General features: G+C 49.7%; 1 protein-coding gene across 6 annotated transcripts in view; it reads left to right on the forward strand.

Moving 5' to 3' along the window:
• Positions 1-17,765, forward strand: part of r3hdm2 (R3H domain containing 2) — a 325,172-nt gene that overhangs the window by 291,646 nt on the left and 15,761 nt on the right. For all 6 annotated transcript variants that reach the window (XM_072494033.1, XM_072494029.1, XM_072494034.1 and 3 more), the window contains 2 exons: positions 12,239-12,374; positions 15,955-16,055. In XM_072494033.1, the coding sequence (XP_072350134.1) occupies positions 12,239-12,374; positions 15,955-16,055 (237 nt within the window). The remainder of the gene's footprint in view (positions 1-12,238; positions 12,375-15,954; positions 16,056-17,765) is intronic.

Below are 17,765 nucleotides of genomic sequence, written 5' to 3' on the forward strand. Positions count from 1 at the left end.
ACTTATCCCATTCACTAATACCTTTGCTTTCATTGAACTCTCTGGAGGGGAAATCAAATCCTTGCCCATGAAGAGAGTTTGAGTAGCCCCTGTGTCCCTTAAGATAGTTATGGGTTTGGCTGCATCAGCTGAGGGAAATGGGATAATCTTCCCCTGAGACAAAGACCCTGTACATCTCTCCTCTACCTCATTCCTCACATCTACTCCTACAGCAGTGTTTACCTCGGGTCTCCTCAGTCCAGTTAAAGCTACAGTCTGCCCTGTAGTATGCTTCACTTTTGCTCCTTTTCAGAATCCTCCTTATGAACTCCAAGTTCAATGGGCTTTCCTTGCAACTTCCAACATGCTGAATGAATGTGTCCCACTTATTACAACGGCAACACCTCGGCTTTTGAGTCTCACCTGCACCCTTCATATTTTCCTTCCTGGTCTGCGGAGGGGATCTCGGAACATTCCCAGTTATCTATTCCTTACCTTGTCTACCTGCCTTTCTTTCACTCTCCCATTTCCTATACTTTCCTAACCACCTGAAGAAAACTCTTAACAGCTTTGAGAGCCATTCTGTTATATCGCTACAAACCTGATGTCTCTCTTTAATGTATATTGTAACCCAAACGTTGCTGTCTACCATTCCAAAGATCCTGGACGAGCCCCCAAATTATGTTACAACACCCTGGGCTAGGGTGCGGTCAATTCCAGCCCCACTTGACCTGGAGTCGCAACACCGTTTAATTAACCAATAATTCTTAGAAGAATTCCCAACGCCTTTGGCCCTTGGCTGCCCAATAATTATAGTCTCCAGGCTTGTATAGTTAAACACCAATACTTATTAATAACAAGAACAATGAAATATGCAGCAACTGCAACGGGTTAACTGTTATTTAATTCCTAATCCCCTACTTTAACTTGCCTCCACCCTCTCGCTCTCATTATACGTAAAAACACACAAGACCGACAAACACAGAGGGGAAGAGTGGGGTGAAAAATAATGAGTGGAGGCGCGCAGTGGCCCCCCCATTGTAGCCACCCCCATGGTGTCAGGAAATTCACGGTCGTGTGTGCGCTGCTGGCGAAGCGGTGGAATCTGCCGATGGAGAATCCCGCCCAATTGGTGTCAGGTGGTTGTCTTTAAGCACACCTTCCTTCAAATTAGGCTTTCATTTCAAGATCTTTGTTTTCAGCCTGTAATGGTTTTCACTATAGATTCATTAATTCAGGTTCTCTGTAAGTTCAGAAATACAGCTCACAGAATTTCTGGAGTGAGAGATAAGAGAAGGGGAGCAGGCACTTCCTTAAGCATCCAGGAACCAACTCTACTTTCCTTGGGTCTCGAGAAATCATCCCACTCTGGTAGGACCCAATCACCACCAGTTACTGGGCAGAATACGCCCTTTTGCTTAATTCATTGGCCACCAGCCACCCAATCGAACCAAGTCCCACCCCAATCTTTTGGGTGTTGCAACATCCGAGTTCTGCTGCTTGAAAACTAGCACCATATACCGTGTTGCAACTTTTAAAATTCCTCTTTCTCTCTGCTCCTTGACTTAAATGATAGGGGCTGGTTTAGCACAGGGCTAAATAGCTGGCTTTTAATGCAGACCAAGGCAGGCCAGCAGCACGGTTCAATTCCCGTACCAGCCTCCCCGGACAGGCGCCGGAATGTGGCGACTAGGGGCTTTTCACAGTAACTTTACTTGTGATAATAAGCGATTTTCATTTCCTTTCATGTCCATTAAGCAGCCATGGATCAAATAATAACAGCAAAAAGAATAAAGAGGAACGAAGGGAATCATCAGGAAGGACCCTTCCACTACCCAAAACTAAAACAGGGGATCAATATCTTTCAACCATCACAAATATATGTACCGAATTCCCAGAGAAAATGCCCTTAAGAACAAATTCTGGAAGGGTGTGGTCAAAGTTAATTCAGTTTTTCACCAGGTATGGGTTACGTAAAGAAATTCTGTCTGATCAAGGACAAATTTTGTGTCGCAAGTATTCCAGGCGGCAATGTACCTTAGGAACAAAACAGATGCCATCAAACCTAATACTTCAAGCTATTGCCTCGAACATTCCGTGAACTGGGATAAGGGAATTCCATTTGTATTAATTGCCATTGAAAACACACCTGACGAGTTGACTGATTTTGGTCCCTTTGATTTAATTTTTGGGCATGAATTATGGGGACCACTGACATCGATTAGGGAGAAAATGACGGCCCAAGAAGACGGTATGACTGTCTTAGAGAGTGTGTGCAGAACTCGAGGAAAACAGTCAAATGCTTGCATAGTAGCTCGCGAACATCCCAACAAGTAATGAGGAACCAAATGGATAAGACAGTTGAAACTCAACTTTTAGACCTGGGGTATTAAGTTTTAGTACTCGTTACCTTTGTCTGGTGACTCACTGAAATCTAGGTTTAGTAGACTTTATTAAGTTAAAAGGAAACTAAATAAGGTAAACCAAATAATTAGTATCCTGGCAGGAGGAAGCATCAACAAGAGTGTCATATAAATATGATGAAAGGGTATATGTCTGGGAGGCTAGTCAACCAGTGAGTGTACTCCCAGGTAGGAAAGTAGTCGTGAGTATACACTTGACAGTTCAAACGATGAGTCAGAGATTGAAAGTTCTGAGACCGAACCCCTGGTAATGAAATTAGCCAATAGAGAGGTATGAAGTAATTTGGACAGAATATTACACCATCTTCCATAAAAATCTCAGGGTGGCGAAGCCAAACTACTTAAAAAATCTAAGTCATTGTGTATCAACAATAGACCAGCGCAAATGCCTTTAGCTATGCAAGATGTTGTTATGACACCCTGGTCTGTGCATGGTCAATTCCAATCTCCCCCCCCCCCCTCCCCCCCCCCCCCCCCCCCCCCCCCCGGCCCCCGGAGTCACAACGCAAGTGAATTAGCCAATAATTCTTCTAAAAATACCCAAAGTCTTTGGCCCTTAGCTGCCCAGTAATTACAGTCACCAGTTTAAACACAATTGCTGTTTATTTCTAACAAGAACTCTAATGAAATAAGCAGCAAGTATGGGAGCACAGTGGTTAGCACTGTGGCTTAACAGCGCCAGGGTCCCAGGTTCGATTCCCGGCTGCATTACTGTCTGTGTGGAGTCTGCACGTTCTCCCCGTATCTGCGTGGGTTTCCTCCGGGTGCTCCAGTTTCCTCCCACAGTCCAAAGACGTGCAGGTTAGGTGAATTGGACATTCTGAATTCTCCCTCAGTGTACCCGAACAGGTGCCGGAATGTGGCGACTAGGGGATTTTCACAGTAACTTCATCGCAGTGTTAATGTAAGCCTACTTGTGACAATAAAAATCATTTATTAGTTAACTATTATCTAATTATTATATATATATATATATATATACACACACACACACACACACACAAGACAGACAAACGCAGAGGGGAAGAAAGGGGTAAGATTGTTTCAGATGGGCGTTTCCAGTACCCTGCTCCTCTTCAAACCTTATTTTCAGTTGGAGGTTTTTACTGCAGCTTCATTCAGGCCTCTATAGCTTTAGAAATATATCACTCGCAGCCTTTCTGGAGGGTGAGAGAGAGTCCTGGTCTTTTGCCTGCAGCCTATAATGATTCTCCTGTAGATTCATTCATCCATTCGGGTTCTCTGCAGTTGCAAGAATGCCACACTCACAGCCTTTCTGGAGGAAGCATGTCCTCATCTTTGTATCCAGGAGTCAAACTGAAAACTTCAGGTCTCTGAGAACCATCCCACTGGGATAAGATCCAATCACCACCTGTTACTGGACAGAGTACAGCCCTTTGTGCCAATTCACCCCCCCCCCCCCGGGCCAATTAATCAAACCGAGGCCCAGCCTGTGTCTCTGTGGTGCTGACAAGCCTCAAGCTCCTCTCTATCTGCTACTTGACTGAAAGATGCATGTCCATTCATCACCCATGGATCAAACATGATAACAGCAAAGTAAAAGAAACGGGAAATGAGGAAATAAGCAGGAAGGACTCTGACAACGTTGATGATGGAATATGCTCCATTGAACTAAACAAAACACTGACTGACTCAGTCCTGGAGGGTTGGCTCAAGTAAGAGCAGAAAATGATATAATTGAACCGAGGCAAAGTAACTTGAGTTTAATATCACAGCCATTCAACCTAAACGTTGAGCGCATTGCTGGAAATACAACATGACAACATTATTCAACTATTGAAGAGAAACCAACAGATATGTCTGGTCCAGTGGAAACGTCTGCTCCGGTGGAAATGTCTCCTCCGGTGGAAACGTCGGCTCCGGTGGAAACGTCGGCTCCGGTGGAAACGTCGGCTCCGGTGGAAACGTCGGCTCCGGTGGAAACGTCGGCTCCGGTGGAAACGTCGGCTCCGGTGGAAACGTCGGCTCCGGTGGAAACGTCGGCTCCGGTGGAAACGTCGGCTCCGGTGGAAACGTCTCCTCCGGTGGAAACGTCGGCTCCGGTGGAAACGTCGGCTCCGGTGGAAACGTCGGCTCCGGTGGAAACGTCGGCTCCGGTGGAAACGTCGGCTCCGGTGGAAACGTCGGCTCCGTCGGGAACGTCGGCTCCGGTGGAAACGTCGGCTCCGTCGGGAACGTCGGCTCCGGTGGAAACGTCGGCTCCGGTGGAAACGTCGGCTCCGGTGGAAACGTCGGCTCCGGTGGAAACGTCGGCTCCGGTGGAAACGTCGGCTCCGGTGGAAACGTCGGCTCTGGTGGAAATGTTTAGGGGCTGTTTAGCACAGGGCTAAATCGCTGGTTTTGAAAGCAGACCAAGGCAGGCCAGCAGCACGATTCAATTCCCGTAACAGCCTCCCCGAACAGGCGCCGGAAATGTGGCGACTAGGGGCTTTTCACAGTAACTTCATTTGAAGCCTACTTGTGACATTAAGTGATTTTCATTTTCATATGCCTGCTCCGGCGGAAACGTCGGCTCCGTCGGGAACGTCTGCTCCAGGGGAATCGTCGGCTCCGGTGGAAACGTCTGCTCCGGTGGAAACGTCGGCTCCGGCGGAAACGTCTGCTCCGTCGGGAACGTCTGCTCCGTCGGGAACGTCTGCTCCGTCGGGAACGTCTGCTCCGTCGGGAACGTCTGCTCCGTCGGAATCGTCGGCTCCGGTGGGAACGTCGGCTCCGGTGGAAACGTCGGCTCCGGTGGAAACTTCGGCTCCGGAGGAATCGTCGGCTCCGGTGGGAACGTCGGCTCCGGTGGAAACGTCGGCTCCGGTGGAAACGTCGGCTCCGGAGGAATCGTCGGCTCCGGAGGAATCGTCGGCTCCGGAGGAATCGTCGGCTCCGGTGGGAACGTCTGCTCCGGCGGAAACGTCGGCTCCGTCGGGAACGTCTGCTCCGGGGGAATCGTCGGCTCCGGTGGAAACGTCGGCTCCGGTGGAAACGTCGGCTCCGGAGGAATCGTCGGCTCCGGTGGAAACGTCGGCTCCGGCGGAAACGTCGGCTCCGGCGGAAACGGCTGCTCCGTCGGGAACGTCTGCTCCGGTGGAAACGTCGGCTCCGGTGGAAACGTCGGCTCCGGCGGAAACGTCTGCTCCGTCGGGAACGTCTGCTCCGTCGGGAACGTCTGCTCCGGAGGAATCGTCGGCTCCGGTGGGAACGTCGGCTCCGGTGGAAACGTCGGCTCCGGTGGGAACGTCGGCTCCGGAGGAAACGTCGGCTCCGGAGGAAACGTCGGCTCCGGAGGAATCGTCGGCTCCGGTGGGAACGTCTGCTCCGGCGGAAACGTCGGCTCCGTCGGGAACGTCTGCTCCGGGGGAATCGTCGGCTCCGGTGGAAACGTCGGCTCCGGAGGAATCGTCGGCTCCGGAGGAATCGTCGGCTCCGGTGGAAACGTCGGCTCCGGCGGAAACGTCGGCTCCGGCGGAAACGGCTGCTCCGTCGGGAACGGCTGCTCCGTCGGGAACGGCTGCTCCGGAGGAATCGTCGGCTCCGGTGGAAACGTCGGCTCCGGTGGAAACGTCGGCTCCGGCGGAAACGTCTGCTCCGTCGGGAACGTCTGCTCCGTCGGGAACGTCTGCTCCGGAGGAATCGTCGGCTCCGGTGGGAACGTCGGCTCCGGTGGAAACGTCGGCTCCGGAGGAATCGTCGGCTCCGGTGGGAACGTCGGCTCCGGTGGGAACGTCGGCTCCGGTGGAAACGTCGGCTCCGGTGGAAACGTCGGCTCCGGTGGAAACGTCGGCTCCGGAGGAATCGTCGGCTCCGGAGGAATCGTCGGCTCCGGTGGGAACGTCTGCTCCGGCGGAAACGTCGGCTCCGTCGGGAACGTCTGCTCCGGGGGAATCGTCGGCTCCGGTGGAAACGTCGGCTCCGGAGGAATCGTCGGCTCCGGAGGAATCGTCGGCTCCGGTGGAAACGTCGGCTCCGGCGGAAACGGCTGCTCCGTCGGTAACGGCTGCTCCGTCGGGAACGTCTGCTCCGGAGGAATCGTCGGCTCCGGTGGAAACGTCGGCTCCGGCGGAAACGTCTGCTCCGTCGGGAACGTCTGCTCCGGAGGAATCGTCGGCTCCGGTGGGAACGTCGGCTCCGGTGGGAACGTCGGCTCCGGTGGAAACGTCGGCTCCGGAGGAATCGTCGGCTCCGGTGGGAACGTCGGCTCCGGTGGAAACGTCGGCTCCGGTGGAAACGTCGGCTCCGGAGGAATCGTCGGCTCCGGAGGAATCGTCGGCTCCGGAGGAATCGTCGGCTCCGGTGGGAACGTCTGCTCCGGCGGAAACGTCGGCTCCGTCGGGAACGTCTGCTCCGGGGGAATCGTCGGCTCCGGTGGAAACGTCGGCTCCGGAGGAATCGTCGGCTCCGGAGGAATCGTCGGCTCCGGTGGAAACGTCGGCTCCGGCGGAAACGGCTGCTCCGTCGGAAACGGCTGCTCCGTCGGGAACGTCTGCTCCGGCGGAAACGTCGGCTCCGTCGGGAACGTCTGCTCCGGGGGAATCGTCGGCTCCGGTGGAAACGTCGGCTCCGGAGGAATCGTCGGCTCCGGAGGAATCGTCGGCTCCGGTGGAAACGTCGGCTCCGGCGGAAACGGCTGCTCCGTCGGAAACGGCTGCTCCGTCGGGAACGTCTGCTCCGGCGGAAACGTCTGCTCCGGCGGAAACGTCGGCTCCGGCGGAAACGTCGGCTCCGGTGGAAACGTCGGCTCCGGTGGAATCGTCGGCTCCGTCGGGAACGTCTGCTCCGGTGGAAACGTCTGCTCCGGTGGAAACGTCGGCTCCGGAGGAATCGTCGGCTCCGTCGGGAACGTCGGCTCCGGTGGAAACGTCGGCTCCGGTGGAAACGTCGGCTCCGGAGGAATCGTCGGCTCCGGAGGAATCGTCGGCTCCGGAGGAATCGTCGGCTCCGGAGGAATCGTCGGCTCCGGAGGAATCGTCGGCTCCGGTGGAAACGTCGGCTCCGGTGGGAACGTCGGCTCCGGAGGAATCGTCGGCTCCGGAGGAATCGTCGGCTCCGGTGGAAGCGTCGGCTCCGGTGGAAACGTCTGCTCCGGTGGAAACGTCGGCTCCGGTGGAAACGTCGGCTCCGGTGGAAACGTCGGCTCCGGAGGGATCGTCGGCTCCGGTGGGATCGTCGGCTCCGGTGGGAACGTCGGCTCCGGCGGAAACGTCGGCTCCGGCGGAAGCGCCCGGCTCCGGCGGAAACGTCGGCTCCGGCGGAAGCGCCCGGCTCCGGCGGAAGCGCCCGGCTCCGGCGGAAACGTCGGCTCCGGCGGAAACGTCGGCTCCGGCGGAATCGTCGGCTCCGGAGGAATCGTCGGCTCCGGAGGAATCGTCGGCTCCGGCGGAAGCGCCCGGCTCCGGCGGAAACGTCGGCTCCGGCGGAATCGTCGGCTCCGGCGGAATCGTCGGCTCCGGAGGAATCGTCGGCTCCGGTGGGAACGGCGGCTCCGGTGGGAACGGCGGCTCCGGTGGAAACGTCTGATCCAGTGGAAAGGAAGAGACATTACTTGCTTGTGAAAACTCGTAATTGTACTGACCAACAAACCATGGTTCAAAACACTTTGACTGGGTAATTGTCAAAAATGTGCGCTCATTCGTTTGACAGCCCGTCTGGAATGGTAGGTAAATAAAAAGCAATATCCGGCAGATGCTGGAAAACTGAAATAAAATCAGAAAATGCTGGAAAAACTCAGCAGGTCTGGGAGCTTCCGTCGAGTGAGAAACCAAGTAAGAAAGCACCCATATCCCTCTGCTTTAAAGTTGGGCAAAAGTCATTTGTATCACACAGTCCTGACATTAGTCATCTTTCCACCCATTGCTGACGATAGAACCATTGTGGGCCGAATCTCGAATAACGACGAGTCAGAATACAGGAGGGAGATAGAGAACCTAGTGGAGAGGTGTAGCGACAACAATCTCTCCCTCAATGCCAGCAAAACTAAAGAGCTGGTCATTGACTTCAGGAAGCAAAGTACTGTACACACCCCTGTCAGCATCAACGGGGCCGAGGTGGAGATGGTTAACAGTTTCAAATTCCTAGGGGTGCACATCTCCAACAATCTGTCCTGGTCCACCCACGTCAACACTACCACCAAGAAAGCACAACAGCGCCTATACTTCCTCAGGAAATTAAGGAAATTCGGCATGTCCACATTAACCCTGACCAACTTTTTCAGATGCACCATAGAAAGCATCCTATCGGGCTGCATCACAGCCTGGTATGGCAACTGCTCGGCCCAGGACCGCAAGAAACTTCAGAGAGTCGTGAACACCGCCCAGTCCATCACACGAACCTGCCTCCCATCCATTGACTCCATCTACACCTCCCGCTGCCTGGGGAAAGCGGGCAGTATAATCAAAGATCCCTCCCACCCGGCTTACTCACTCTTCCAACTTCTTCCATTGGGCAGGAGATACAGAAGTCTGAGAACACGCACGAACAGACTCAAAAACAGCTTCTTCCCCACTGTCACCAGACTCCTAAATGACCCTCTTATGGGCTGACCTCATTAACACTACACCCTGTATGCTTCATCCGATGCCAGTGCTTATGTAGTTACATTGTATATGTTGTGTTGCCCTATTATGTATTTTCTTTTATTCCCTTTTCTTCTCACGTACTTAATGATCTGTTGAGCTGCTTGCAGAACAATACTTTTCACTGTACCTCGGTACACGTGACAATAAACACATCCAATCCAGAGTACCGAGAAATACCACTCTATTCAACACCCATTCGGGTAGATACGTGGTCTCAGCGGGGAACGACGCAACAAGGCCGCACTTAGTCCCATTTTCTGCACTGAGGAACTCCCGATGGAGTCCCGATCCCTTGCCCCCCCCCCCCCCCCCCCATGTGACCCCCAAAGCCCCAAATCAACTAACAGGGGGTCCTCCGGCCCCCCCTCCACACCCACACTGGCACCCCCGGGGCCGATCCCCATCGCGGGAAAATTGCCAGCTTTTCACTGCTAGCCTGGTAGTACTCCTGCCAGCTGACAGTGCCGCCTGGGCACCTCGGCAGTGCCAGGCTGGCACACAGGTGGCACTTGCAGGGTGCAGGTTCGGCAGTGCCAAGGTGCCTGAGTGGCACCAGAAGTGCCAGCGTGCCATCCTGGAGGGCAAGCACCTGGGGGCCTCCAATCTCCTGGGAGACCCCCACGATGCCATTTGTGAAGACCATCACTGAATGGCATTCGCCCGAGGTCTCCAAGGTGAGGGGGCTAGATCCCACGCCTTAGGTAGATCTTGGGAACGCATATTAGATTGAGACTAGCTCGCTCACTCTAATCCAGATTTGCTTGAAAGTGTTGTGGCGGGATTCACATCACGACATCTTGCGAGATTGCGGTAGATCTTGCGAGGCGTGGCGAGCCGGGTCGATCCCGGAAGAGGGATCTCCTGGCATGTACCCCTCGCGCCGCGCTGCCGGTAGATCGCGCCCTACTTTGGTTCCTCTAATGGTGTATTTGTGATCTTGCCTGTGTTATAATGGGAGGCAAGGCACTTCTCCACAGGAAGGGAGAGAATGGCAGGTGAGCCTCCCATGCCTACTGTGTTGTATCTCTGAGCGCTGAGCTGCAAAGTGTTAGCAGAGACATGGGAAGAGATCACCCCGATGCCCCCTCAGCCGGTGAGTGGTTCATTACGAAGGCGATGGGGACCATTGGCCAGTGATCCTTTCAGCTTCAAGTTGAATTGTTTTTATTTAATTTTCGGAGCAGGGGTAGATCAATTTGCCATTTGAGCCTGTTCTGCCATTCAATTAGATCGTGGTTGGTGTTTGACCTAACTCCATGTGCACACCTTCGCCCATATTCCTTAATACCTCACGTGCTTCATATTTTCTTTTGCTAGTAAATCTTTTACACCACCGTGACAATAAGTTTAGATTGACATTATGGTAGGGCTGGATATATTTGTGGTATATTGAAATGTTTAATTTTAGAAATGAATTCAGTACATAAATGTGTCCGTCTACCATGCAAATGACATTTCTGCAGACCTACAGGCCCAAGTCTGGGTTTTGTATCTTCACACACTTTTATTTCCCCCAATGGGGAATTGTGTAACGTGTTGGAAGGATTGCAGACTGATTGTCACCCTGCCTGTACCCCGTCACGAACACTCCTCTGGCTAGAAATTTTTGGAATAGGACTTAAACCATGAGTCTATGGACACTGAGCCACAAGACCTTGCGCTGTGGGCTGATTGATGAATTAATTTTCAGCAATAAATGTTGTTTAAAATCTCATGAGTGTGTGTGGCAGGAATTTGACCATTTCACACTTTCAAGTCAACTGCTACTCAATTCTTCTTTCAAGAAATGGGGCCTAAAATGGCTGCTGAAAATCGATTTGCTGGTTTCCCACCCAAAAATCCCTTCCGCATTTGTTGGGTAGTCAGGTCAGGTTCTACTTGGAGAAATACATTTTTGAAACTTTATTCCCTTTGCTGCTTCAAATGAAGTCACCATTTTCATTTTCGCAATGTTTTTCTCGAAGCTCGGAATTTTGTTGTCAATGACGCAGTATTATTGCACATTCTTCGGAGCCAGCTATATGGTTTATTCAGTGAAGCATTTCTCAGGAACTGACAGCTTATGAGACATGCTGTAATTAAGAAAACTGGAAGGTCATTGTACAGCTTTTATCTGAGGATTTATGTTGATAACTGACTTTATGGTGAAATGATATGCCTTCGTTTAGTTCCAAGTTCTTGGCTGTCTTCCTTGAGATTTTATTAGCTCTATCTCCGAAAACTTATTTTATTGAGTTTAGCTGGCGCCATGCTGGCAAATCAAATCACCAGTTCAGACCACACTGTTGCCCGCCCCCCGCAATTTCAGCAGATCAGACATTGTTAACACGTGTTCCTGTTACTCCAGCTTTTCTGTAATGATTCTATTTTAAATGTTAAATCCTTGCACTTTCCTGTATTGAGCAGTCAAATCAAATTGATATGCTTGACATGCCAAGTTAGATTTTCCGACTCCGATCGGCAAATGTTCTGCGGTAGAAACTGTCAGTGGGATTCTCCGGTTCAGCGGCATGCCCACGGATTTCCCAACGGCGCGGGGTGGCCACAATGGGGAACCCCATTGGCGGACTGCAGAGAGCCCCGTTGCCAGCAGAATCCCACCACCGCTTCCCCATTACTCCCCACAGAGAAGGAACGGTGTAGGTGTGAAGATACGGTTAAAAAAACGTTGGTCTCCCGTGTGATTGAAGGGTAGGAATTATTGAGCCAAGGATGTAATTTAGTCGCATTTTAAAGTTGGTCACTCTCTGCCGATATTTTTAATATATTTCGATTGGATATTTAGTTAAACTAGCAAAGATAGGGGCAATTCATAGAACAGAATGAGCATTGGCTGGAGCACAGGAGATTGTGTGCAATGTAAGTTGGGAAACTGGAAAATGTAAAACACACAGCACCACTACTCCCAGTAATGTGTAATTACAGTGTAAAGAGTTTATTTAGGAAGTTTCCATTAGAAACTTGAACATTGAATTTTAGAATGGAGAATTTTGACATGTGACAACAGGATGTGCACATTGACTCGGATTTATTACTCCTTTCACCTCCCTATACAAGGAAAATTACCTGGATCATTTTGATGGAATTCTTTATAGGTTGCTGCTTGCCTATTACAATTTGCCCATCGCTGAAACTCCTCAATTATCTCTTGGTATTGTATCAGTCTAGTGAGGAATAAGTGAAGATTGTACAATTGTCACGTGAACCTGTTTATTTGTCATTGCTGTTGATAGTTGACATTTATTTCCTTAGGTCAACGCCCAATTAAACAGCCCTCTTAACTCTCCAACTCAGTCGCCAACACCGTCTCCAGTGACAAATGTCTGTCCTGGTCTAGCTCCGCTGCCACTCATTGCCCAGTTCTCCAGACCCGTGGGTCCAGCACAAGGTGAATACCTCTCCAAATAACACTTTTGAAATGTTTTGAAATTTCACATAGAGCGATTCTTAGAATGCACAGAATGTATGCTGAGTACCCGATGTATTAATTGGCCTCACTTTATAGAGGTAGTACAAGTTTGTAGGAATGACAGCTTGTTATAGTAAACTACAGATTAAATATTAGTGGTATTAGTTGCGTGCTCTGCTGTTTTAGTACAGCCTTAAGCAAAGACTGCATGTAGGGTCACAACCGACAAGTCAAGTGATGCCACTATGCAACATTCCTGAAAATGGCAGCAGTCTGTTCATTTTCAAGGTTATACTTGTCTTTCCCTTCACCCCACATCCCTACACAGCAGCTTTCCCATTGGCCCTTAGTTTTCGTTTCCATTTTTTAAAACTAACTGAGCAATTCTGGCAACACTAACAGAATTATTTAATAATCTTTATTAGTGTCACAAGTAGGCTTACATTAACACTGCAATGAAGTTACTGTGAAAAGCCCCTAGTCGCCACATTCCGGCGCCTGTTCGGGTCACAGAGGGAGAATTCAGAATGTCCAATTCACCTAACAAGCACGTCTTTCGGGACTTGTGGGAGGAAACCGGAGCACCCGGAGGAAACCCACGCAGACACTGGGAGAACGTGCAGACTCCACACACAGACAGTGATGCAGCCGGGTATTGAACCCGGGTTCCTGGCGCTGTGAAGCAACAGTGCTAACTACTGTGCTACCGTGCCGCCACTACCAACTGGTAGGCCGCTTCCGACTCTTCTCCACTGTTAGCAATATGCATTTGCCTAAATATTTCTTGTCCATCAGCCTCTTTTATACCAAATGTCTGAATTTATCTTGGTAAACCTTGTGAAAATCTATATCCTTTACATCTACTGAATGGTCACTTTTCGAAGGCACTCAGTAAATTTGTCAAACATGACTTGCCTTTAATCATCAACTATCCTTGATTAGCCTGATATTAGCATTACCTTGCATCAATAGAACTGGTGAAAGAACTCATCAGGACCGATCACAAGAATACCAAATATTAAAGGAAACAACAATTGATGCAGCATGAAAAGAGGTGCAGATTGGCTGGCACGTCGACTCTGATTGACGAAGGAATTGCCGAGGAAGGTGGGGTACGGCAATGCCTTGACCAATTGGAGTCAATCTGCCTAGTTTGAATTTAAACAAAGCCTGGCAGTAACTGTCAGTTACTCGTTAACTGTTTCATTCTCAATGGCAATGCCTCCACCAATCAGAGTCCACTTGCCAACCAATCAGCACTCTCATGCAATTCCTTTTACAGTTTTGCGAATTGTCCTGATGAGTGCAAGACAAAAAGTTTTGACAGCACGTGTCTTTTTTCAGCAATACTCAAGCTCTGGAACACCAAACGACTGTTTGTAGAACTAGTTTACTTTTCCCCAGTTAACGGATTGGGTTCCTTGTTACTAGCATTGCATTGTTGGCAATGTTACCACTAAGCTGCACAGCAGCCCCGAACATATCACACAGGCCTTGCTCTGTGATAAATATCTTTTGCTGTGCAAAAAAGTTTACAGGGGCCACACACTGAAATAAACTGACTGCACACAAATTAACAGAAGCTTTGCTTCTAGATCAGATTAAATATTTCCTCACAGTTTGCAGCCTTAATTATTTAATTAAACTAATTGGTAAGCATCAGCATGGATTTTCAAAAGTGAAGTTATGCCAGAGAAGCTTAATGTTTTTTGTTGATAAAGTCACAATAGACACAGATAAGGGTGAGAATGTAGGTGTGATTTACTTTGATTTTAATAACACCTTTGATGAGGTGTCTCAAAACCAATGTTCCCTGTAATTATCTTTTTATTTTACATTTATTGCTTTTACGTTTTATTGTGCTGTCATTTTGAGGGTCCAACTTGTGCAGGGCCCGATTGGGGACGTTCAGGTTGTGTGCAGCTTAGAGAGACATTGCTCAAAACTAACAGACACGCAGCATGCCAAGATGAATTAACTGGTGGTACAGCAAGGGGAAACAGAGATTCTGCCTGAATGGTATGTATTCTGTTTCCTTGTCCGAGCTCTGAGTCTCAACCATGCCTTCCAAGAAGAGGGCAGCATGGTAGCATAGTGGTTAGCACAATTGCTTCACAGCTCCAGGGTCCCAGGTTCGATTTCCCGCTGGGTCACTGTCTGTGCGGAGTCTGCACGTTCTCCCCGTGTGTGCGTGGATTTCCTCCGGGTGCTCCGGTTTCCTCCCACAGTCCAAAGATGTGCAGGTTAGGTGGATTGGCCATGATAAATTGCCCTTAGTGTCCAAAATTGCCCTTGGTGTTGGGTGGGCTTACTGGGTTATGGGGATAGGGTGGAGGTGTGGGCTTGGGTAGGGTGCTCTTTCCAAGAGCTGGTGCAGACTCAATGGGCCGAATGGCCTCCTTCTGCATTGTAAATTCTATCTATGTAAAAGAGATGGCAAGTAGAGAGGAAACCCTTACAGTAAGGATAGAAAACCTGAGAGCAAGTGATGGTAACATACCTCACAGTGGCTAGACCACAAGATGTTTGGGAGTACCCTAGTTTTGAAGTGGGTATAATAAGTTGGCAATGTTAAAATCCTTGAAAAGAAACAAATGGGCAACATTGTTACATCAGATGGATTGGGGCATGCCAAATGTACCAAAGATGTCATGGAAGGCCAGGCAAAGAGATAATGGTTTTAGTAAAGAAACAAAGCATTAATCAGAGTAGGTGTTAATAGCAGAATAAAGGACAACTTAGTCTGAAAGGGAAAATAAGATCCAGACGAGCACTTGACAAAGGAAATTCAAAATCGAGTTCCTGGTTTGAAATTGTTGTACTCAATACTGAGTCTGGAAGGCTGTAAAGAGCCGGAAAATGAGGTGCCGTTCCCCAGTTTGCATTGGTTTTCACTGGAACGTTACAGCAGGCCGAGGACAGGAATGCCAGCATGAGAGCACGAGGGTGAATTGGAATGGCAAGTGACAGGAAGGCCAATCTGTGTGTGATCTTCCCAATGTAGAGGAGATTGCATTGCAAACAGTGAATACAGTGCAGTAAACTGAAAGAGGTACAAGTCAATCACTGTTTCGCCTGGAAAGGTGTTTGGGCCCTGGACAGAAAGGAGAGAGGAAAAAAAGGGGGGCACATGTTACACCCGCTACGATTGCAGGGGTAGGTTAACGAGGTGTTGGGGCGAATAGACCAGTGTCACAGAGGGAATGGTCCCTGTGGAATGCTGGAAGGAGAGGCGAGAGGAAGATGTATTTGGTGATGGTATCAGGCTGGAGTTGGCGGAGGATGATCCTTTGAATATGGGGGCTGGTATCCTTACAGGCTCTTGGCCACTACTCTGCGTGCTTGCTGGTTATTATGATACGGTAATTTGGAGGCGAACAGCGAATCAGCTGAATACAGAGCTGTATGGAAACCTTAACAGATTGTGGCTTTATCTATTTCTCTCTATCCAGAGACGGTATCCTCCTTTTATCCAGTATCTCACTTACTGTGCTTTGGGCGCAGGTTGCAAACTGAAGTTGCTGATGTGTTTGATCAATGTCTATTTTTCTCTCCTCAGGTGACACTCGCTATTCTTTACTTGGCCAACCTTTGCAGTATAACCTTCCAGTGTGTCCGCCTCCAGTAATCCATGGACAATGCCAGTATTCAACTCATCAGGTAATGAAATGAAAACATATGCGAGGAATGAGCTGTCCTCTCCAGGACCTTTGCACTGGGTTTGGTTTGCTTCTGCTCGCTCCACACAACCAAAGGCGTGTAGCATAACCTATCAGACTGTGGAAATCATCTGCTCAACACCCACATCCATATCATCTTGAAATTGCAACTAGGGAGAGCCACAAATGATAATCTGCTCAAAAGATCTGGGACATGTGCCAGTTTGTTTTAACTTTGCTAAAATGTTCTCTAATCTTCTTTGTGGCACATCCTGTTCCACCCGCGAAGGAGGAAACTATTGGATCAACAATACTGGGCGACCCCAAGGTGGCAATCCCCAGATCGGCACCTACAGATTCTTCCTGTGCCCTGAATTGCACCAAACATTTTCTGCATTGCTAAACTGGCTGCCTGTTAGTTCCTACCGATGTGGGTGAGATCAAGAACCACAGGGTAGGTGGCCAAACTGACCGATCCCAGCACCATGATACAGGATGCTATTCCAGTTAGGTGAGAATGAAAAGAAATGTGGTAGTGATAAAGGGCAGTACAATCAGGACGATAGAAATTGATCTCTGCAGCCACCGTGACTGTACGCTTTGGAAGTTCAGTAGCCTGCCCAGTGCCAGGGTGAAGGACATTTCCTCATGGCCGGAGACGAACCTGGAGGGACAGGATCTAGTTGTAGTTCTCCATGTAGAACCCACTGACATAGACGTGATGCTCTGTTGAGACAGTTTGAGGAGTTAAAGTTAAAAGTAAAGTGCAAAACATCAAAGGTCATAGAACAACGAACAAAGAAAAGTACAGCACAGGAACAGGCCCTTCGGCCCTCCAAGCCTGCTCCCCGTCTAAACTAAAATCTTCTGCACTTCCGGGGTCCGTATCCCTCTATTCCCATCCTATTCATGTATTTGTCAAGATGCCCCTTAAACGTCACTATCGTCCCTGCTTCCACCACCTCCTCCGGCAGCGAGTTCCAGGCACCCACTACCCTCTGTGTAAAAACTTGTCTCGTACGTCTCCTCTAAACCTTGCCCCTCGCACCTTAAGCCCTCTCGAAATTGAACCTTTCGCCCTCTCTGACTATCCACTCTGTCTATGCCCCTCATAATTTTGTAGACCTCTATCGGGTCGCCCCTCAATCTCCGTCGTTCCAGTGAGAACAAACCAAGTTTATCCAACCTCTCCTCATAGCTAATGCCTTTAATACCAGTAGGCTTGGAGAGCCAAAGGGCTTTTTCCTGTGCTGTACTTTTCTTTGTTCACACAGCAAGCAATTAGGAAGGCAAATGGCGTGTTCGCCTTTATTGCAAGATGACTGGATACAAGAGCAAGTCTGACTTGCTCCAATTGTATGTGAGTTTGCTGAGACCATACCCAAAATCAAAGGAAGGATATATTTGCTTTGGATACAATTGAGAGATGGTTCACTAGATTGGCTCCTGGGAGTCGAGGGTTGTCCTATGATGAGATGCTGAGTAAATTGGGCCCATACTCATTGGAGTTTAGAGAACACAGAGTGATCTTATTGAAACATATAAGATTCTGAGGGGGGCTTGACAAGCTAGATGCTGAGAGAGTGTTTCCCCTCGAAGGGGAATGTAGAACTAAGGGGCACAGTTTCCGAATAAGGAGTCTCCCATTTAAGATGAGATGAGGAGGAGTTTCTCCTCCGAAGGTTTGTTAGTCTGTGGAATTCTCTTCTCC

Source organism: Scyliorhinus torazame, chromosome X (genome assembly GCF_047496885.1).
Source record: "Scyliorhinus torazame isolate Kashiwa2021f chromosome X, sScyTor2.1, whole genome shotgun sequence".
Classification (NCBI taxonomy): Eukaryota; Metazoa; Chordata; class Chondrichthyes; order Carcharhiniformes; family Scyliorhinidae; genus Scyliorhinus; species Scyliorhinus torazame.